Below are 23,092 nucleotides of genomic sequence, written 5' to 3' on the forward strand. Positions count from 1 at the left end.
CTTTAAACAACTAATCATTACAGTTCAAATATTTCCTGCAATGTAAGGCTTTATTCCTGAAACAAGCAATAAGACAGCAATACGATTATTGTAATCTAAAACTACCCAGGAATTCCACTGGTTTTAGTTGTAATTGTACACAACAGTGGAACTGATCACACATTTCCGGTATGACCACATGGGACAAATGAGTTTGTGGTGGAATCCTTTATTCAGGGATATAAAATGAATGAATGGTGCAGGATGCCAGCTTACCTTTATCAGTGTGGGTTATTTCTCCATGGGGGGGGCTAGACCAACAGCCCCTCACAGGAGGACTATTTTGCATGCGGAAGTTACTCACTATGACGGGCAGACCTTTAAAAGACAATTACGGTCTCCAGAATCATAGCTTTAAATGACATCATGGTGCAAATCCAGATAAATACCCCCGTGAGGGTCACAGGGCCTTTCTCCATATCACCAAGGTGGCACATTTCTCGTAGGCTCTACATGAGCAAACTGCTGCATCTCTGTGAGTGATGGAGAAATACAAGACACTGAAGCCTAATTATGGAGGGGAAAAAAGCTCTCTTCTAGGAAAAGTGATTGTGATTCATGTGTAGTTCCCCAGTAGTGATGCTGTTTCTGACACAAAATTGCTGCAATAATCATGTTTGTTTTCATGCCTTTATGCTCTTGGCAGCAGTGTACATTCAGTAGGGATCAGGGAGAGTACCCTTCTTGAGGTTTTATTTTTATTTACCACTGCTTATATCTCAATTGTTTACACATTCGTTTGGTTCAAAATCTACCCAGCTAACACAGTGACACTTTTCTTCAGAACATTTTTCACTCATTACTGGAGAAAAGGTTACATGAAAAGTTTGAATGTTTCTGTTCCCCAAATGTTCCTTGCCTTTAACCAACCATTGATTAGACCACATGTTCAAAGGGAAGAGTTAAACTAAAGGTAAAGCCACTAAGTAAACAAATGGTATGTGACAGAAAGCAGCATAATAATGTACTTATTATGGTCAGGGATTGAAATGATCATAATATTAGTTAAGAGCACTTATTGGCCCAAGGCCAATGTGCTACTGTCTCATTATAACAAATGTACAGATTATACAGAGCTCTTTCGTTGAGTGAGAAATTCAAGTTGAGTGAAATTCAGTTATTCAGACCTTGTGCCAAGCTACCGTTGTACCCTGGGATTAGCGAACGGGGCTAAGGGTTATGGTTTGCTAGAGTTAGGGTCAGCCATGTGGCCGAATTTACAATTTTTAGCCATTATTAATGCTACGTTTAGATTGGGATCCGGAGCTCAACTACAGACATGCCTTCAAAAATAATGATTTCTAGGAAAAATGAGGCAAAATTGCACCAGATTGAAATTAGTACTGCCTAATTCCTGCAGCCCCTAGCCACCGTCAGAAGCAGCTGAGCTAGCGCAGTTCTAGCACGAGGAGCCGTGCTTCGTTTTAATAGTGCATCTCTAATCAGCTAATTAAATCAGCCTGACGATAACCCTCTTCCCACACAGCAGACATCTGGCGTGTTCTCTAACCAGGGCAGAGACCCACGCTAGGCTCTGTAATCACCGATCCGCCCGAACACCCCGAGGACCTTCCCGCCGAGAAGACGGAGTGGGAAACGACATGGCAAAAGGGAAGCCTGGCGGGCCAACACACGATGCTGGCCACTCGTGCGGAACTCGAACGTCCAACAGATCTAATGGGTCATTAATCTTCGTTCATCGCCGCATCACTCCAAGCGGCATGTGATGAAACATGGGGTTTCACAAGCCATAGAAAGCCACCTATCAAGCGGTAGTGCCACGCCATTCGCTTCGGAATGGGCCGCAGAAGCACGAGGTTACAAATTCCACAGGTGATATTTCATCAGTACAACAGATGTTCTCCAGATAACACTGCATGAAGGCCAAAATGAAAACAGACAGGATCTGCAAACAACCACCTCTTACTCTGCATCAGCGGAACGAGTCCTGCTCCACAGACACGATAAGGCAACGCACTTGGAGAGAGTGCAGTACTGCAGGTGTCCTCTGTAGTATGATAAAAATAAAATCCCCACCAGCGCTGAAAGCTCACCGATTCACACAACTATTTCGGAAACTGTTCATAAACCCGTCGCATCAGCACGGGTGGTGGGACTGGTCAGCAGTCCCAAGACTCCCGCCCCCGCCCATCGATGCTGGACGAAGGTCAGTAATAAATACTTCTTAAAAGTGCTTGCTAGGCTAATGCTTTATCGTGGTTATGCATCAGGCTGCTTTGCTCAAGGATTCAGAGGCCCGGCCCTGCTAAGTGTGTCTGAGCCCTGCGATTTGTCACTCCCGCTGTGAAAGGCTTGCGGGCGTCCACTCAGTTTTCCCCATACAGCCGTTTGGGCACTTAGAAACGTTGTCAGAGACCATCACGTTGCGTCGTCAAGCTCCGCGGGCCCACTTCACCAGTCCCTGCTCTCTAAACACCGAGCAGCCATGGGAAAGGAAAATAAATGCCTTCTATTATTTATGAAAGGAGTCATCCCCTCCTCCGAAACACATCTTCTCCCGCACGGCGAGCGCCGGCCTTCTGTCTGCGAATGGAAAGACGAAGGCTCGGCCAACCCCCCCCCCGGTGGAGAAACAACACCATCTGTGGCTTGAAATTCGGAGCATGGACAGCCTGTCGCAACATCTGCATGTCTGTGTCCAGGTTTAGAGCCACGGGCCGAGCAGCCGCCGTCAGTGTCCCCTTAAGGAGGGGATCTTCTCCAAAAGTCCTGTTAAATACGTTTGCAGCGGTGGTAGAGGTGCGGAGGATGGCAGGGGGGATAGTTGAGGGTTTTTTGGGAGTGCCATCTGCTGAGAATTGAATTACGATCCAGACAGAGAGCTTCAAGGTTGTTTATTTCCCAACCTCACACTCTGGAGGTTGGTTGCCTTAATTAGCTGGTGGGGGGGAGCAGACTTGCCCTCTTCAGAACTCTGGCTGTGTCTTCCAGTCAGGCAAGTTTTAAATCCTCAGGAAGAGGAAGTTTATAATCAGTCTAAGATGAAAGTCTGTGAACATGAACATTTTTGACAGAGTGATAATATGACTATATGTATAATATGTGCAATGAGCACTAAGGTAATAAAGTTTTACACACACACAGAGCAAAAGTGAGAAACTGATTCAGCCCATTAAAAATCACAGGCAGATAAAAGACAATGCTCAGCAACTTAATATAGTGGAACTGCCGTCACTCTCAGTCTGGGGAGGTCAATGCCACTCTCAGTCTGGTGGAGTGTACATCACTCTCAGTCTGGTGGAGTGTACACTTCTGGCCGGCTGCTGTCCACTCACAGACCTGCCGAGCGTGCAGTCTTGGCCGCAAACCATCCGCAGGCCACTCTGCGTTACGGTACAGTGGAACAAAAGAATCCGAATATCAGCAGCATCTTCTCTGCGTGGTGCTGGAGCGGTGTGCCCACGGGCCTGTGTCGAGCCGGGCCGCAGGGGGCTGATCCGCGCCGATCTGTCCCCCCGCCGCTGCCAGCGCACACGAGGCCGGATCTCGGTTGTCCACGGACATAAATCTGGACCACAATCTGGACATTGCGAGCAGCGTCATTAGGTTACCCTGCCCCCCCCCCCTTCTGACGCACGTCCTATTAGTTGACCAGCCCCACGTACGTGTAAAGCCCCACAGGGGAAAAGCGCCCCCTAGAGTGCTGGCAGTATTAGCAGCCTGGGGAGATTTTTTCCCCCACCGATCAAACAAATCAGAAAAATATAAACGGTCTCATATTTGACGTGTGTGGACACATCAGTGTGTCAGGAGTCAGGATCAAAGCAGACAGGGAAGATCCGGTGTAGTACAGTTAGCACTCTCACATCAGACCAGAAGGATCCAGACTTGCGCTTCACTTACCAGCTCCGAGTATTTAACCGGTGGATGGTTTTCAAGTTGTGTCATTTCTTTACAAACTCTTGCACACTTCCTGATTGCACTTCCTCAAATGAAGGTCAGGTCACTGATGTAGCTTCTTGTGAGCAAGTGTGCTCGTGTTTCACTGTTCACCAAACCCACATAACACGGGCGACGTCAGGCTCCTCCGTCATTCCAGCATGGCTTGTTTCACAGAAAGCATCAGATATGGACTGGACACATAACACACTACGGGTGGTTGTTTTTGTTTTGATTCATGTGCTATTAGAGGCCTCCATTAGTGGCTTCTGGGGAGGGAGGGAAGCGAACAAAAGTGAAATCCACAATGAGTAAATTATAAACAATAACCAAATCAAAATACATACAAAAGTAGACATATTTATAGTGACCTACTGGACTCCTTTTTGCTCTGTGTACTGAGGTAAGGGAACAGTAGTGGCAAGGTCCTTCATGATCGACCGTTTGTGAGCAGAGCGAGAGTGGAGACAAAGGAGCCATTGCAGGCGCCCGCTCACGTAGTTACACATTATGCAGATTTCCTTGGACAGAGCACTTCTGCACGGGAAGCATGCGTATTTTGTGTGACTGCATCGTTTTGTGTGTGCGCATGATCAAATCAGTTTTGTAAGTAATTAAAAATTGTTTAGACTGGTGCAAGTGAAAGCAAACCAAGAAATCTCCTGTGGAAACACGGCTGCCAACATCCAAAATCCAAAAGGTACAGCACAGCCAGAGACGAGCAATCGGCGGGAAAACTCTCTTAATCTTCCTTCATGGTGCCCATGGCAGGATATCACTACTGCCTGGTAAACACAGTGGTCATTTCATACAGGCAGCACAGGACTGGGTCAACATTTAGAACATCACCACAGCTGACATTCAGAGTTCCAGTGAAGCAACCCACCATTTTATACTCCTTCCTCACCATGTGACTCCATATTTAGCATTTATTCCCACACACCTTCCCAAACCAGTCTAACCTGAACCTTGGTATATTTTTTGCTTTGAAGATCCGACGTCTCATATGCTACTGGATCCGTTCAGTGGAACCGACCGTGGGCGTGCACACCAAACCTCATTAACATTCAGAGTCTGTTCGGTTTCCGAGTTTTCCTAAGCCCACTCCCGGATATCCCTTGCACAACTGTCCATTGCTTACACTTTACCTCTGTTTGTGTAGCGAAACGATTTGCCACCCTCATGAATAATAATGATGAATTCTGAAGAATAATGAATTCTGGTTCCTTACCATTACCTCCCATGCTGAAGGGCTTTGCATTTGCATTAACAGCACATTAATTCCAGAGCATTTGAACCTCCTGTAGGCTCACGAACACAAATGCGGCGCTGACCACGGCCAAGGCCAGCGGGAAGCCAACTGATAACTCTGTGGTGGACATTAAATGAGGAGCCTGGGCCAGAGGCAAGAAGGTTCTGGAAAAGCTTGTTTTGAAAAAGGAAACTGACACATATCCATTCCAGCCAAGGTGCATGTCTGAAATGGACAAACAAAGAAAGATAGAAACAAGAGAGAGAGAGAGAGAGAGAAAGAGAGAAAACATGAACCAGGTGATGAGAGTTACGGACAAAGAGAGGATGTGGGGGGGAACTCTACAGAGATGGGGCTCAACAGAGAGACAGGCAGAGTGAGATTGATGGATTCCACCTTCTGACACAGACAGAATTATTTATGGACACAGACTCGGAGCAGAGGAGTCTGGGATGCAGCAGTCCCTCAGCGGGGGGCAGGAGCAGAGTTCACCCCGCCCTGTTTCCAGGAGCCTACCACAGAGGGGTGGAGTGCCACACAGTGGGCTACTCCGTTCATCACCATTTAGTGCCATGCTGGTGCAGCAGGTTATGAATAACCGCTATAACTAATCACTAGAGTAACGGAACCGTCCCAACCAATCGCAGATGTTCCTGATCGATGGCTGTTCCAATGAATCCAGACCCAATGAGCCAACCAATGTAACGAAGACCCAATAAACATAAGGATGGCCCAGTAAACGTAACGATGACCTAATCAACCGTCACTGTTCACCAGCTCAGTATATGGTAAGGCATAGCAGGCTGACAGAAGGCAGCAGTATAATCTCATTTCAGTGATGCAGATTTAATGCATGCCAAGACTACGTTTAATGCAGTGATGCCTTACTGCGGGTTTTGGTCATGGCCTGAACACTGGGCTCTGTCTGTCAGCGAGAGTGGAAGAGACAGGAATTATTACTTGGGGAAGGAGGTCTGAGACTGATAAGAGACAGGGTGAGCGTGTGTGAGGTGCTTCTGACTAACGCACAAAGAGGTAATGGAATGACAGAAGGACTGAACAGGAAAGAGGGTCTCACACACACACACACACACACACACACACACACACACAGTGAAGTTAATAAGATCAACAAGGCTGACTGCACTAATTACCTGCATTTGTGTGTGTGTGTGTGTGTGTGTGTGTGTGTGTGTGTGTGTGTGTGTGTGCCTGCTGTGTGTGTGGTTGAAAAACAAGACAAATGCCCTGAGAAAGAAAGAGAATGAGGGGGGAGGGAGAGAGAGAGGGAGGAAGAGAGAGAGAGAGCTGTAATGGAGTACTGCACACAGCACTTGGCTACAAGTCACACACACAAACTTTACCAGATTTCCTGCGTAAACCAAAGGAAAAAGCCAAGGGTGCTCGCAACATCACAACAATGACATCCACAGAGACGCTCAAGCTTCTGTTTTTAAAGAGAACCTAATTCTCTGCAACACGCTCAGTTTTTTAACGTAAGTGCAGTGCCATACATTCTCAGAGCAAACTGCTGTTAGTCTTTTATGTAAGCGCTGTGACTGATGTTCAGCAGTACTGAAGAGTTGGACCCACAATAAAAGACCCTACGTCATGTGACAACCATATTAATCAAACCAAAAAAACCATAAACCCATTATAACTATGAAAAATAAACCGTTTACTAGTTCGCCCTCGTCAAAAATTATAGCATTCGCACAGCCCTACACACACCCCTACACACAAACGCCTACACACACACACACACACACACACACACACTCCCACAAACACAGCTAGCGTGACGGTGATAATAACAAGCTCCATTCCTGCACGCCACTCTACACCACCTATTACACCATGTAATTAGTGCGACGCTTTACATGTTCTGATGAAGAGGCAGCCCTGATCCACAAGGCTAAAGTGAACACGTAAGCTGCAGGGAAAAGCCACTCGCACACACTGCAGAGAGAGAACATGACATCGCAGCGCGTGCCTGGTAATTCCATGTCCTGGGGGCTGGAGGAAAATGTGACATATGGGATCCCCCCCCCCCCCCCCCCAAAAGAAAGCTTTCCATGGCAGCGTTTCTCCATATGTTCACTGGGTGGGAAGTGTTCATTGAGAATTTTGGCTTGATGTCCAAAAACGCCTGCGATGTGTTTGTTCGTAATGAGGCGGTATTTCTCTCCTCCGCAGAGGGGTCCCGGCCCATCGGAAGCCTCTCTCCCCTCCTCCTCCATCACACCATCGCAGCTCAAGATGACACGGTGCGCTCCTTTTGTCAATAACTGTTACGTCTCCCCCCCAAACACGCGTCTTTCTCAGTCTGACAGAAGTAGTGAAATTCTGTTCATTTCAGGGCACTCTGTTCAGGCATGAAGAAACAGTTGTGACAATATACAGTGAGAGTACTGAAACCAGTGAAAGTGAGGAAGAGGCTGTGTGTGTGTGTGTGTGTGTGTGTGTGTGTGTGTGTGTGTGTGTGTGTGTGTGTGTGTGTGTGTGTGTGTGTGTGTGTGTGTGTGTGTGTGTGTGTGTGTGTGTGTGTGTGTGTGTGTGTGCGCGTGTGTAATGGAGACTCATTACTAGAGACGCCTCCAGCATCTATTCTTGCTGAGTCAGAAGGAGAGCAGCCCAACGCCACTGCAGTTCACCCTCACTCTATATCGGAATATTCCGGAAGCTGCTCAGCAAGGCTCGGAAACAAGCAGGCGGCAGCACACGGAGAAACAATAAGCAAGACATCAAATGAGACGCCACTGTCAGTGTGGTGCCAGTGATGGAGGACCTGCAACTTCTGATGAGATAGGCCTGGAGCCACAGCCAGGAAAGCATGGCAGCCAATGAGCCAATCAATCAAGAACAAATGTTATCTGCCTTTGCCTCCCCCATGACTAATATATTCATTTTCTTTATGAATTGCTCTGCAGTAGTTCTATGGACATACAGCACACCCCTATGAAGGGTTTTAATAGAAGCCTTGCACATGCACCAGTCGCAAAAAGAACACACTCCTATCACCAATGTGTCTGAGTCATTGACCAGCGAACTGCATTCTGCACAATTTCGTTCTGGCTAATAGATTACAGTCCACACACACACACACACACACACACACACACACACACACACACACACACATTCAGAAAGCCCTCCACACACTCAGTCACACCCACCAGGAGTGGGCAAGCGCTGTCGCCAAGAGTCTCTAATGCGACAGAATTACGGAAAGGCACAGAGGAAGTGGGACAGAACCGGGCCCGGGGTGCCAGTCGCTCCGCCCCCTCTCCACACCGAGGTTTCGATGCCTGGAGCACTTACGCAAGACACGTACGTGTGCTGCAAGGCAGTGGGCTCAGGGCCTCAAAGATGATCAGACCAAAAAAAAGGACATCTCAAAGTATCTGGATGAGCCACTGAGGACCAGGACAACAAGGTGTTCCTGATGAAGACTTCCTCCAAAACATGGTTTTTTACATTTTAACATTCTATTGTAAAAGTGCACCAACGTACAGGCTTCTCGGGAGATAAGAAATAATAATAAATCAATGGCCAAAATGTAACAATGCGTATACTCCATACCTTCATACCATGACAGTTTTGTTGCAATTCGCATTCTTGTCAAAGGCAAAAGGAAGTGAACATTCCTAAGAGTTTGACACTTGTTTGTGTATTCCATGTTTTTCTATGTCTTTCTATTTTCTGTGAGAAAACTACAGCAGTTTTGTCAGGCTGTATGATGCAGAGACATCTTTCAAGCACATTATCAATACACTCGCAAGACATTAAGAGACATGAGAATGGAGACAGAAGAATATGACTGTGTGTGTGTGTGTGTGTGTGTGTGTGTGTGTGTGTGTGTGTGTGTGTGTGTGTGTTGTAACCAACAGGTGCAATGTGCGTTATTTATCACAATATTGCATCGATATCTATGTAATCCCAGAGACAAGTTAAATATGTTACATTTAATCAACGAGTTGGCTCACTAAAATCCTTTAATCTTGAACATGATGAAATTCAGTATAACGAGTCGTTCTTTGGCACAAAGTAGCAAGCAGAAAGTGTTTTACTCCAGGACCAGAGTGTCATGTGTCCCGAGGTCGTGGTGACACAGATCACTAGTAAAAGCTCCTCCGGTCACACCTGCGGTCGTCTGGCTCGCCCATCAACATCCAGCCTAACTGTGAAAGGTGAACACGGATAACGGCCAAGTCGCTGCATTTGCCAATGACAGGTTTGAAGAGTCTTGGATGAATTATTTGCAAAGAGGTCAGGCTGAGCACGGGCCTAAATACAGTTCCGATTTCGCTGCAATATATATTTAAAAAGTTTTACTCACCAATTTCAAGCCGTCCTGGATCCTGTGTGATCGAGTCTACAAAAGCGCATCGAGTCGGGAAGCTTGTTGGACCAAATCCGGGATCAGCTTTGAACGTTAGTGTTGTAAAACGTTGCTCAACGGCTTGTGAAGGGCTGGTTAAGAGTGTATGTATTCGATCAGACGCCCTGGTTTAATATTGACGTGAACCACCCCCGCGTTATTTGTGTCGCTTCCACTCCAGGTCCCTTGTGATTCGGTGTAAAGGCAGAAATGTGTCTCCCTCTCACTCCCTTCCGCACTGCTGCCGAGCATCGACCACGCGCCTTCGCCAAATTCACTCTCGGTTTTGCCACGGGCACGTGCTCGTGTTAGCGGCTCTTACTGTATGAAAAGTTAGCGCACAGACGCGTATTAAAGAGTGGTTATGAAATAGCCTGGCCGATCAAGCGCTGTGACAGCGCGCGATTTACAGTGTGGAACTTCCATGCTCCGTAAAACATTTTCCTTTCTTTTCTCACGTTGGGTCCTAAAGCCCGTCCTGTTTTGATAACTGTCGGCTTGCTAGCGCGGTTTCTTTAAAACGAAAGTATTGCCTGTCTGTTACATGTAACGCTTTCAACACATCGTTCATTAATCGTTATTCTGTCAGTTTGACGTTCGTTCAAACATGAACTTTTGAGAAGTAAAGAGAAGTCCGTGTGTGCTCGCTCCCCTGAAAGGTCATCAAATTGCGTTTACATAACTAGGTGAGTAATGAGTCCTGACATATAATCTAAGACTTTGAGTTCATGAACTTGTGAATAAGTAGGCTAAGTCACGTTTAAAAAGTGGTGATAATGATGCCCTGAAGCTGTAAAGTGTCAGATCTTCTTGGGTGAAGGTCTCGTGATTCATGGGGTCAGATCCTCTGAGGTAAAGGTTTCAGTCAGTCATGCACCTTAGTTGCTTAGCAGTGACCTGTGTGTGGAGTATGAGCACGCAGGCTCATTTATTACAAATCATGTTTTAATAATATCAGTATTTTCATACAGCTGTGGACGGAGGGTTGAGAGAGAGAGGAAGAAGAAGGAAAGAGTGTGAAATAGAGAAAGACAATACTGGGGAGAGAGAGAAACAGAGAGAATTGGTGGGCTGTCAGAACTGTCTGAACTTTACCTCTAGCTACACAACACACTTTGGAGCAGTTTGACAGGTTTAGGTCTGTCCGCTGGGGATTAAGAGCGGTAGAGGAGCCAGTGCTGTTCTCTGGTGACAGTTATGCTTCCTCCCAGATCACACTGACCATGGAGCCAAAACAACACTTTATAAGACAGGACAAGACTTTATAAGAACTTGTATAACACATTTCTGAAGGCCAGGATGAATGTTTTCAGTCTAAAGGAAGTGAATGTAGTTTTTTGTGAAGTTGTATATTGTGTGAAATGGATACTACTTATATAGTAAGTATAGCTGCCCTTGATCTGTTGTGCTTGAAATATAATCTCTGACATGCAGTTATGCTGAAATCATGGTCCTAGGAAAAGGATGCGGAAGCATTTGGAGAGCTGATGTCCTTCAGGTTTTGCGTCCTGCAGGTTCAGCTGAAGAGTTGATAGTAGCACAACAAAACCAGAAAGCAAGCAGCAGAAGACAGAAGTTCTGGTTGATAAAGATAGCTGGAAGGACTGACAGGCAGGTTAAAAGAAAGACAGACGGAAATATACACCCATTGGGAGAGGGGTGGGGTGGGAGTTAGGCTCCTGCCGCTGTCTGTGCCGTGTGTGCCTCCTCTGATTGGATCTCATGAGGACAATCAGTCAGGTTCAGTCTCTGTAGGCCTGGAGGGGGAGGAAGGTATCAGCGAGCGGAACTAACGATCCCTCGCCGACAGTAACGATAGAACTTTCCTTCCGCTCTCATTCCCACGAGAGCAGACCCAGCAGGCTATGCAGGGACCCGTAGGGTACAGGGTGCGTGTGAGCGAGCGTGTTTGTGCACGCGCGGCAACGCCCCATTTAAATAATCACTTTTAACAAGGTTGCACCACCTTGTAACTTCACATTGTGCAACATGCACACAAGCACACGCAGAAAGATGTACGTGTGGCCCACGCGATCCCTTGTAGGCTGCTTCACGGCTTAATTTCAGGTGTCTGTAAGTGAAGGCCCATCGTACGCGGGTTTGCGACTGAAATCTAACATTCTTTCATGCAAGTGTGCGACTTCAATGTGTCATGTGTCCTTGGGGAGTAGCTTTGAAATATGAAGACGGGACGAGGTGTGGAAGTCTTACTCTTATTAAGGTTTTGTCACCGAGAATCACAAAAAGCATCGTTGTCATGGGGGCGAATCTCTCTGTCATATATTAAGCTGTAAATAATTGTCACTGAGCATTCTGGGGCACATTCGCCTAGAATGGGGAAATTAATATGGAAATTGGACAGGGTTTCAAATAAAAGCTTCTCTCTGGAGAATGCTTTATAGTATGTAATAGTAATTCAGTGACAGCGCGAGGTCCATTCCGCTCAGCGCGAGCCCACTTTCACCTCGGCTTCGCTCTTAATTTGGGCATGATTGTGCAGTATCGGGTGCGCGTGCGAACCGACTGGCGCCAATTACGCGCGTGACAGGCAGGTGGAAATCAGGCGCGAACCTTCGACGCGTCGACTCGAATCGTCGTGAGTTCCTCTATAACGTTCAGACGAGGCGGAACTTCACGGGACATGTACAGTCGCCTTGACATGAGCCAATGATGAATCCTGCCACATGATTACTGTGTTTATCTGATTCGGCGGAAGAAAAATATTGGCTTGTAGGCCTTGTTGAAACACGCCTTCCTTCAAAAGGACGAGCGCTTTGCTACGCCCGTTAAACAGCGCTTACAGTATAGATGGAGGCAGTGCGCCTTTACACAGGGTCAGAAATGGTGTCAAAATCATTTGACACGCAACCACACAACACAGCGATGTACAGTGCAAACATTTACGTTTTATGCAGTCTCAACATTTATGTTTATATATAAACGGAATGAATTTCGTTATATGTTTATTTTAATCTCGAGTCATTATGCCAGATTCTGACATTTTAAAATCCTGTAAAACACAATACATGAATGTTGAACTTTACGCATAACAGAATTATGTCGGTGATAACGGGCTAATAGATCGAATCAGGTTACCGACGTCGAAGGCCCTAAAAATAGTCCTTCATCTCCACCTTCTGGTCTTAAATAAGTATTGCACCTGTAATAAGTCACTAGAAGTTGTAAGGGCTCTAGTCATCGACACCACGTTTTCCGCCACTGCACAACACACGTACACGTCAAATAAATAACAAGATAAATAATCTTTATTTTCCATGTTTTTTATATATATAAAATTATGTATCCACAATTAATGTTACCAAGGCAATGCAGAGTCCATTCTCAGTAGCGGGTACAAGGCTCCAGGGACTACACGACCGTGCAAGCAGCGGGTGTAACGGACGCACCAGGGCCATGAAACGTGAAGCTACTCTGGATACTTTCTGGGATAGTTAAATATGTGGATCGACGTATGAAGGCTTGGGAATCTTAGCCCCTATATATAGCAGAGAAATCAGGTGACTTGATAATTAACCAATTAGTGAATCAACAAGCGAGTAATAAATAGATTACAGTGTACGCTGATGCACAGTTGCAGTCTTGTGCCTCTGGAGCCACTGTACCTACCCCAAGCCCTTCAAAATTTACAGACAAATAACTTCATTACCCAGCGTTCATCTTTACATTTCTTTGTGTAAACCACAATCCAATCTCAAATCAGACCCTACTCACCCTTCCTTGCCTTTTTCTGTTTGGTAAATCCATGTTGCAGTAGTGGGCAAACCTCAGAGCAACACACTGGTGAACATGACATTGGCTGATTCCTCAGTGAATATAGTAGCATGTTGCTTTTTTTCTTTCTTTTATTTTAGGCTATAGCTTATTTTCAAAGATGGTGTACCATTTCAAAATGACAGACATCAATCCCTGTAGGCTAGGGGAAGTGACTAGGGTCTGGATTTAAAGGGGAGGGGGGGGAAGTGTTCAGATAGATATGATCAAACCAAATTACAATAACTGTAAAAATGCTCAATGTTATTAGCATGATTCTTGTTTTTATTTTACAGTGTTCCAACCCCCAAATATTAGTAAAAGACACAATATCTCCAACAATCTTTAAAAACAAACAGTAATATTAAATTAATAACCACTGCTATTCCTCTTTTCCCATGGTCTTAAAAAGGGTTCACTCTCAGTTCTTTAGCTGTTGGTGAATAAGTTTCATTTAAGTGAGTGCTTATTAAAAAAAAAAAATTAAATATTACATACTGTATAGGTTATTAATTACAGTAACAAGGTTTCATGCAATCTTATTCTTTTTTTCCTGTACAGATTTCAAGAGATCAGTAGTAATTAGCAAGGCTGTACGAGCCCACATTTTTTGTTGCTTGGACTGCCAGTGGTTTTGGTGAGGGAGGGAGGCCTTATTGCCGTATGTCAGTAAGTTACTGTGGTCATTTCATTAGGAACGAGATTTCTGATGTCACAGCTGTGCAGTTCAAACAAGGCATGAAGCCACTCATGATGTTCTGGTCCGGTGTGAGGAGCGCACAGGGATTCTTCTCAGAACCGTTATGAGCACATATATTACACATGCTGTAAGCTGAAATGATCACACCGACAGACTGTCTGTTACTGACATCAAAATGGCCGCCAACGCACTGCAAGCTGTACATCTCACTCAAGCGGGTGGCCCTCTGTGGTGACGCTGACACAGAGGATCTGTCACGACGACAAGTGCTTCAGAACTGGACAGATACAGGACAGGTTTTAGACTACATCTCCCAATATTCCCAAGGTCAACATAGTGACACATATGCCACAGAATTAGCTGGTCTACCAATTCCTCATACACATACAAACACACACACTGGCCCACATCAACAGAGAGTGAGGGAAATTTATACCCTTCTTAACAGCAAAAAGAACAACCTAAACCACCTGGGTTCGTTCAAACACATTATTATTACTACTATTATTTAAAAATAAACAAGTTGCCAGGTTCATCAAGATTGCCAAAGCACTGGTGGTGACGAATCCCGTCAACGGTCACGGTGGCCATCCTACACGCCCCACTGCAGTCTTGAGACCCAGAGACGACATTCAGGAAAACGAATTCTGGCTGAGTGGAACTTGATACCGAAACAAAAACGAAAGAAAAAGAGAAGAAAATGGCCTCTGTGGTACAAAGGGGGGGGGGGGGGGGGGGCTCAAATAAAAGGGAACATAGTAAACAGAAGGGGTGGGGGGAAGTGGGGGGCAGGTCAAGCAGGCTAGCCACTGGAGCAAGAGGAGGAGGGACATTCGCACAGAGGAGAAGCGAAAGAACATTCATGTAAGATACCTCGTGGTGTAATTTAAATGTGGGTGTGTTGGTCATTTGAATGCGTGCCTGTGGAACTCGGAGACAGGCTCTCCTCCGGACGTGTGTGTGTGTGTGTGTGTGTGTGTGTGTGTGTGTGTGTGTGTGTGTGTGTGTGTGTGTGTGTGTGTGTGTGTGTGTGTGTGTGCGTGCCTGTGCATGCAGAAATAGCATTAAATCTTAGCATTAAAAGCTTCAGGTAGCGAAGCAGAAGTGTTGATGGAGGGTGCCGGGAGTGTGTGCTTGATGCTGAACCATTTGGACTTGTCCAGAGTCCCTGTCCCTGTTTTGCTCCTCACCTTGCCCCTCACCATCACCCTTTATTCATCTGGTAAACAGCCGCACGTTAATATCGGAGTGAAGGACATTTTTAAGCTGCCTTGTGCTGGAGTTGTTTTCCCAGCAGCTGCTGTTAACTAGTGTTCCCGTGAAATTGGCACAATTGCGGAGAGAGGGAGAGTGATACCGTGTGACAGGAGCATTTAGACTGCACATTTTCCGAGATGTTCTGCGTTGATTGAACAGCAGAACTCCGAAAGCAGCCAATCACTACAGAGCACTTCACCCCCATCTTCCGGAGAGCCACGCGGAGCAGTGATACAGTTACAACAGTTTCGCAAGTCCCCAAAACTGTGTACTTATGTGTAAACATCATCAGCACAAACCTACACATTCATTGGACATATTCTTTAGCCTTAAGCAGTTTTTAAAAAAATAAAATGTCTAGCCCAAACTGAAACAGTGTGGTATAGACACTAGCACCACTAGCATCCCCTCCTGGATAAAAAATAAGTTGGCCGTCTATATCTAAATGGCTTTGGAAACATCTCAGAGCCTGGAGTCGACTGAAATGAAGAAAAGAGAAGGTGAAGCAAGAGAGAGTGAGAAACAAAGTGCGAGACCACAAATGGCCCCGCCCCCAAACGCACCCTCTTCTATGACTGAGTGAACTGTCCGGTGGTTTGCATGTCTTCCTCGAGAAGACCTTGAAAACACCCAGCTTGTGACCTTTGAACCCTGATCTCCCCTCTCTGGCCTCCCTTAAGCTCCAGTTATTGCACTCGTATCTACAGCAAATGAGCAAAAGCCAAGAAGCAAAAAGAACCCCTAAATAACCTTCGCTGTTTCTCAAACACACATACACAGAAACACACACGCACACGCAAACAAGCCCTGCTCGTTTCTAGTGGTGGCTGGACATGCAGGTAAGATATTTTAGAGGCAAAGAGCGAAGAGGAGTGTGTGAGTGGTGTCTGAGAAGCATAAAGGAAAGGGGAGGGGGAGAGGTGTGTGTGTGTGTGTGCGCTGAAGCAAGAGTTGTCCTAGAATTTCAGCTGCCGACTCTTCATATACCTCTCCTCCTCTTCACCTAGAGAACAAGCAAACAAAAAGACAAACTGTTTGAAGAGTTTAAGCAGTTCTCTACAAGAATACGCACGCCAGAGGTGAAAAGGATACGGAGAGAGGAAGTGGAGGAGGGAAGGGGAGAGTGCAAGAGTGCTAGAGCATGGAAGACAGAGAGAGAGAAGGAGGGAGAGAGAGAGAGAGAGCAGGCCTGGAAGTAAAGTGAGAGTACCTTTTCACAGAGACGGGAGGAGAGAGTTAGGCTGCAGCAAAAGATAAGAGAGAATAAAAGGAGAGAGAGAGAGAGAAAGGGAGAGAGAAATACAGAATAACCACTGAGTGGATTAAAGAGTTGGTACAGGTGTAGAGGGTGGGTCACAGGAGTGACCAATGAGGTGAATTCTCTGTCCCCATCAGCTTGCCGTACCTTCTAAATGGTGCCGGGAGATGTATTTGAGAGCCTCGTCCAGAAGGATCACAGGAATGGAGATCTTCAGCACAACCATCCACTGGGACCAGCGCAGAGGGGTCACCTGAAAGATCAGCTGAGAACGAGGGGGGGGGGGGGGGGTGTCAGGGAGAAGATTTTAAAGAGGGCCGGTACAACCCTGGACCGACAGGGTACTGTACTGTACACAGCTGACTCTATTAAACACCAAAGCAAAGCCAGCATAAGTCTGTGTGTTTTAAAGAGAATACTAGAAGTGTGTGTGTGTGTGTGTGTGTACACTTACTGGCAGGGGCTCCACATAGAGGATGAGGAAGTGCAGAGACAGGGAGAGAATGATGGCTCCTAGAAGCCAGATATTCACCCATGGAGGCATCCTCACCAGGGACTGGTTCTCTGAGAGGCTGAAGGGACAAAGAAATGACAGGAGAAATCACGCACACGCGCACCTCCGTTATGCCTTTAGAAACACAATGCTGTGAATAAAATAAAGGTGCAAATACAGTGTGACAAGTCTAGTAAAGCCTCCAATCAAAAGTGTTCCAAGTTTGAGTCAGTGTGGTGTCTATGGCAACCAAGGCGGCTACAATTAAGTCAACACAGACTATACCAATTATGAGAAGTAGTCGGTAGTCGGACATTTTCTTTAATAAATGACCTCTTGCTAATGCACAAGGCACACGCTGTTCTTGTTGGACAGAATGCACTACATTGGACACGCCTCCAGAGGGCAGTATCCAATCACACTTGTTGCATCTTGGCATGAAAAATAGTCAAGGCTATTGATGATGGCAAGACAGGAGTAATGAGGGCACGACCCAGAATGCCCAGTGGTGCTGAAAGGGGAGGGGCCTACAGACCATCAGGTCAGTCCATGCAGAGCAGTGGCACTGAAAGGGGAGGGGCCTAGAGACCAGCAGGTCTATCCATGCAGAGCAGCGGAGCTGAAAGGGGAGGGGCCTAGAGACCAGCAGGTCTATCCATGCAGAGCAGTGGCGCTGAAAGGGGAGGGGCCTAGAGACCAGCAGGGCAGAGCGGTCACACCACAAGAGCTCACATCAACAGTAAAAATATCGATTGGCTATTCTGTAATAGTTCACCTCCTTTAAAAGGTTAATAAAGACTTTTGCACTTCAGTGTTTGCTTCCTCTCTGTGTTTAGGCTTGTCTGTGTTTACTTGTGGTTTTGGAGAAGCAATTTATTCTGCAGTTCTGCAAAGATACAGCCACTAATGATGATGATTTAAGAGATGTCTCATTTAAATGTGGCAAATTTATAATATACAGTTATTACACTTATCACTGCCATTGCAACAAGAAAAGTATTCATTAGAATGATCTATTAATGAGTGTGTGTGTGTGTGTGTGTGTGTATCACTGAACTCTGCTGACAGGATCAGTCCTTTGTTGCAGGTCTACCGGCAGCATCACCCACCTGTTGAGTGCGTTGAACATCTCTATGGTGACCAGCACGGAGAGGGCCATGGTTGTAGGGTAGCGTGACTCAAACACCTCACACTCGATGCCCTGGAACATGGGATTCTCTGCCGTACACTGCATGAAGTGCCTCTGTATCATAGCAACAACCAGGGGGGTGGGGGGGTTAGAGAGGAGGCAGGGTCTCTGATGTGTGAGATAGGGCTACGTCTCAGGCACTTAGAACAAACAGTTAACAGCCTGTTGTTATTATTATTATTTTAATATTTTTTGTTTCAGTTTAAACAGCTAGCACACCAGAACCAGGTGATCAAGAACTCTGATAAAACCACAGACACAGAGACACCTTCAACCTGGAGGTGAAACCTATGACCCCGGATGTACTATATAGTCATTCTGTTTGGTTGTGCTCGGTTTTGTGGTCATGGCTGACCAACCCGGTAGGGGAACTTATCTCAAAAAGGAAAATACTACCAACATGTCTGTTCATTTTAAAGTCATGCAGTTTTTTCATTAGAACCTTATGGCAGATAAGGACCCAATGGCAGAAAAATGCTGGAATTTGCCCAAAACAATGATGAATACTGTGAATGTACCCACCCCTCCCCACTCACCAACTGGTTGAATGACACCTGTGGACCCTGCTCATCAAATAAGTACCACCAGGTAGCAGCACCAACAGTGCCCAGTCCCACATACCCTAAAGAAGGTCACAACACAACAACAAGTTCACAAACTTGTTTGCTATCCAGGATATCACACCACGCTAGCAACGAGCCGTACAGCCATTAAGCCTCAAACTACCCCCCCACCCCCGCTGCTCACCACCAATGGCCAGGTAGCGGAAGAAGAGCCAGCCGGAGATGAGGGGCTCCTTGGGGTTGCGTGGGGGCTTGTCCATGATGTCCAGGTCGGGGGGGTTGAAGCCCAGGGCAGTGGCGGGCAGGCCGTCCGTCACCAGGTTCACCCACAGCAGCTGAACGGGGATGAGCGCCTCGGGCAGGCCCAAGATGGCCGTGAGGAAGATGCTGTAGAGAAAGGAGGAGGGGCGGGGCAGAACGTGAACACAGGCCACGCCTCCCACTCTGACAACATGCGGAGAAGGACCACAGGAAAATGTCCAACCGCGTTTTTTACCCAACTGACTGTAGTTTTGGTTAAGATTACCATCCTATATCAAAACATTACTCCTACAACCGTTTAAATTGCTATATATTGGATTTCTGGAGTTTGTGTGTCAGAGTTTGAGTTCAGCAGTGCAGTTTAGGTGAAGTTCAAGGCTCAGGTGGCTCTGGTGTGCAGGTTCGTACCAGACCACCTCGCCCACGTTGGAGGAGATGAGGTAACGGATGAACTGCTTCATGTTGTTGTAGATGGCGCGGCCCTCCTCCACCGCAGCCACGATGGTGGAGAAGTTGTCGTCCGACAGCACCATCTCCGACGCCGACTTGGCAACAGCGGTGCCGGAGCCCATGGCGATGCCGATCTCTGCCTTCTTCAGGGCGGGGGCGTCGTTCACCCCATCACCAGTCTAGAAGGAGGAGGTGGATGTGATTACAAGGTAGCTGATGTATGAAAGACATAAATTAAACAGCAAAAGGAAATACACAGGACACAACACTGGAGAGAACAGGACACAACACTGGAGAGAACAGGACACAACACTGGATCTGAGGGACAAAATAGACTTTTCAGACCTTTGAATCAAAGTCAATCAAAGCATGTTCACAGACAGGAGCCTCTGTACCCATGTATGTGCGTGCTGTGTGGGACCTTTTATATTACTGTATTAAACATAAAGCTATATCTAAACCTGAACGTATTCTTAACCTTAGTAACTAAAGCTGATCAATCTGTATTTTTCATCATGGGATCCACAGAACACTACAAAAGCATCTTATCACATTCTCTTTCTACTCTAGAACACACACACACACACAGGCTGTCAGGCAGGAAGGCGCCAGTGGTACAGGGAGACACACAGAGAGAAAGATGACATGGTCTGATAGTTTCTGTTGCGGAACTGCAGCTCTAAAGCCAATTCTGTCTGTCTGTGCGACAGCAAAGCCTGCTGGGAACTGTAGGCACTGAGGCATGCTGGGAACAGCAGTCACTGAGGCACTGCAGCATTCCTGGAGCATTCCAGAAAAGTCTTTCATAGTTTTCAGAGAAGTAACCAAGGTTCTCTTTCAGCTTTGTTCATTCATTCACAGGGATATAAAACTCACCAATGCCACAAAAGAAAAAAATTCTTTCAGTTTGTGAAAAACATGCAGACATGCAATGTCACTGATGCAAAGTATCCTTACAAAGGGCCCTGACTAACAGCTCCCCCTTGTGGTGTCTCCTCAGCCTACTTAAAAAGTCTAATAGGTGAAAACAAGTGAAAAATGTCTCATTACAGTAACAATAGACAAATATCTACTCAGAATCCTTCTTGGAGCACTGGGTCAGGAGCTTCAGTCAGAGATCCACTTATAAGATTTACACTGCTCACGTTTAGCCGATACAGAACCCCCACTGACAGACGGGGAGGGGGAGGGGCTCCTCCTAAGCTCCGCCCTTACCATGGCAGTGATCTCGTCGAAGGACTGCAGGTAAGCGACGATCTTGGACTTGTGGGCGGGCTCCACGCGGGCGAAGCAGCGAGCACGTTTGACGGCCTCGCGCTGGGTGTCGGGCGGCAGGTCGTCGAACTCGCGGCCCGTGTACGCCTTGTCCTCCACGCACTCGTCCTCGCCGAAGACGCCGACGCGACGGCAGATGGCCACGGCCGTGCCCTTGTTGTCGCCCGTGATCATGATGACGCGGATGCCTGCCTCCTTGCACAGCCTCACAGAGCCAATCACCTCCTTCCTGGGCGGATCCAGCATGCCCACGCAGCCGACAAATGTGAGATCAGACTACACGCACACACGCACACACACACACACACACAATATACAATATTTATTATTTTACAATTTAAAAGCTAAATCTTCACGGATGCAAGTTTAAGTGCCCTTAAACACAAAACCACAGTAAAGTACACACGGCCACGCCCTTCACCTCGTACTCGGCGAACTTGACCGAGTTCTCCAGGTCCATGTCCAGCGCGCGTGGCGGCGAGTCCCGCGTGGCCAGTGCGAGACATCGTAGCGTGTCCCGTCCCGTGCCCCAGTCTCGGATGGTGCTCATCAGCTCCTCCTTCACGGCCTGCGTCAGCGGGACCTTCCTGGAGCCCACCCGCACCGATGTGCACCGGTCGATCACGCTCTCCGGAGCACCCTGCCATGGGGGCGGAGCGGGGACAGGACCAGAGAAGAGGAGCAGGAGCAGAAATCAGCAAGGGAAGAAAATACTGTCATTTTGGTGCAATTTTGGTGCTAGCGGTTGAGCGCTGGTTTGAAGCTCGGTGCTGTGGGCCTGTACCTTAACGAACATCTTGCTCTGGGAGTCTGGTAGAGTTTTGGTGGGCATGCAGAACACAGACATGGACTTCCTGTCTCGAGAAAACTCCAGAGTGAACTCCTTCTTCATGAGCTGCCTGATTACCTGAGGTTGGGGCAGGGAACAAAAGTAGGACGGGGGAGGGGGAGGGGGGAGAGAGGGGGAGGGGGGAGTGAATAATGGGGTGAACTACAGTGCGTCATTAACGGCTAGTTGTCATTCACAGCTGTGGTTTGGGGGTGACTTGCAGAAAGGCTTGGATATGCCCACCTGCCAAGCCCAGGTGGTCTCCCACACACACACACACACACACACACACACACACACACACACACACACACACACACACACACACACACACACGTTGGCCCTGAGGTGCTGTTCAAGCCTTCTCAGCTCAACAACAGCATGACAAGCGTAGGAGACTGAATTCAGCATGTTGCCCGGAACCACCGCCACCCTCAGCCATCCAATATGTAACGCTATAGCTGCAGCCTAACAGGAACCCAAACAAAAAACACACACACCTCAGCCACGACACAAGTTTCTGTCAAAGACATCAGGCGTAATATCTGCATTGTCCAATGTTCTGAAGTGCTGCTATTCTGAAGTACTGATGTATAACTGTTATCTATGCAGTATCCGCGTGGTCAGGTGGAATTGGTCGGTTGGGTTTTGAGTGTTCGCCTGCCCTCCAGATTTCCCTTTACTCAAGAGTTGTTGTCCTCGACCAGTCTGTCCACCGTGTGCAAGACTGCCCTCATAGACACGGAAGACACAAACGACTCACTTGTCCCTTCTCAGGACTACCAACCTTTTGGAGATGGGTCAGGCAGAATCAGGAGTTGTCATTGCGTTTCTGAGAGGAGACAGCTGCTCCAGTGAACTGGAGTCTGTTCACTCCACAGGGCTTCACCCTCCTCTCTGGAAGGTGATCACCAGCTCTTCAGACTCTCAGCTCCAGGTCGTTAGGACTCATTTGCTGTGACACTGGCCCTGCTCACTGCTAGGTCACTGGCATGCTAAGACACGTGTGTGACTTGTATATGAAAGTTCAGCATATCTATGTGTATATATATATATATATATATATATATATATATATATATATATATATATATATATATATATATATATATATATATATATATATATATATATATATATATATATATGTGTGTGTATATGTGTATATATGTATATATGTGTATATGAATATATATATATATAATATAGATATGCTGAACTTTCATATACAAGTCACACACGTGTCTTAGCATGCCAGTGACCTAGCAGTGAGCAGGGCCAGTGTCACAGCAAATGAGTCCTAACGACCTGGAGCTGAGAGTGTTAGAAAAGGCACATTTCGCTGCAAAGACACATGACGCTGCAAAAGGCAGCCTTAAAATATTGCAGGCATACGTAGTCTGAGCTGAATTATAAGTCCTGTATAAAGGATATATATATATGTGTATATGTGTATATGTGTATATATATATAT

General features: G+C 46.8%; 2 protein-coding genes across 5 annotated transcripts in view; both read right to left on the reverse strand.

The window, feature by feature from the left end:
• camkk1a (calcium/calmodulin-dependent protein kinase kinase 1, alpha a) overlaps nucleotides 1-9,993 on the reverse strand; it is a 54,227-nt gene extending 44,234 nt beyond the window's left edge. The window contains exon 1 of one of the 3 annotated variants that reach the window (XM_077011776.1): nucleotides 9,531-9,993. The gene's annotated coding sequence lies outside the window, so the exon portion shown is untranslated. The remainder of the gene's footprint in view (nucleotides 1-9,530) is intronic. The other 2 variants (XM_077011775.1, XM_077011778.1) reach the window with 2 other exon arrangements.
• Nucleotides 9,994-12,816: 2,823 nt separating this feature from the next.
• atp2a3 (ATPase sarcoplasmic/endoplasmic reticulum Ca2+ transporting 3) overlaps nucleotides 12,817-23,092 on the reverse strand; it is a 48,595-nt gene continuing 38,319 nt past the window's right edge. Inside the window, exons 12-22 of one of the 2 annotated variants that reach the window (XM_077011774.1) lie at nucleotides 21,574-21,696; nucleotides 21,211-21,429; nucleotides 20,730-21,065; nucleotides 19,473-19,693; nucleotides 18,988-19,190; nucleotides 18,777-18,862; nucleotides 18,161-18,294; nucleotides 17,013-17,130; nucleotides 16,706-16,823; nucleotides 16,511-16,541; nucleotides 12,817-16,303 (exon numbers count right to left, since the gene is read on the reverse strand). In XM_077011774.1, coding sequence (XP_076867889.1) covers nucleotides 16,537-16,541; nucleotides 16,706-16,823; nucleotides 17,013-17,130; nucleotides 18,161-18,294; nucleotides 18,777-18,862; nucleotides 18,988-19,190; nucleotides 19,473-19,693; nucleotides 20,730-21,065; nucleotides 21,211-21,429; nucleotides 21,574-21,696 — 1,563 coding nt within the window. In that variant the 3' untranslated portion in view covers nucleotides 12,817-16,303; nucleotides 16,511-16,536. The remainder of the gene's footprint in view (nucleotides 16,304-16,510; nucleotides 16,542-16,705; nucleotides 16,824-17,012; nucleotides 17,131-18,160; nucleotides 18,295-18,776; nucleotides 18,863-18,987; nucleotides 19,191-19,472; nucleotides 19,694-20,729; nucleotides 21,066-21,210; nucleotides 21,430-21,573; nucleotides 21,697-23,092) is intronic. The other variant, XM_077011773.1, reaches the window with a different exon arrangement.

This window comes from Brachyhypopomus gauderio, chromosome 7 (genome assembly GCF_052324685.1).
Source record: "Brachyhypopomus gauderio isolate BG-103 chromosome 7, BGAUD_0.2, whole genome shotgun sequence".
Taxonomy (NCBI): Eukaryota; Metazoa; Chordata; class Actinopteri; order Gymnotiformes; family Hypopomidae; genus Brachyhypopomus; species Brachyhypopomus gauderio.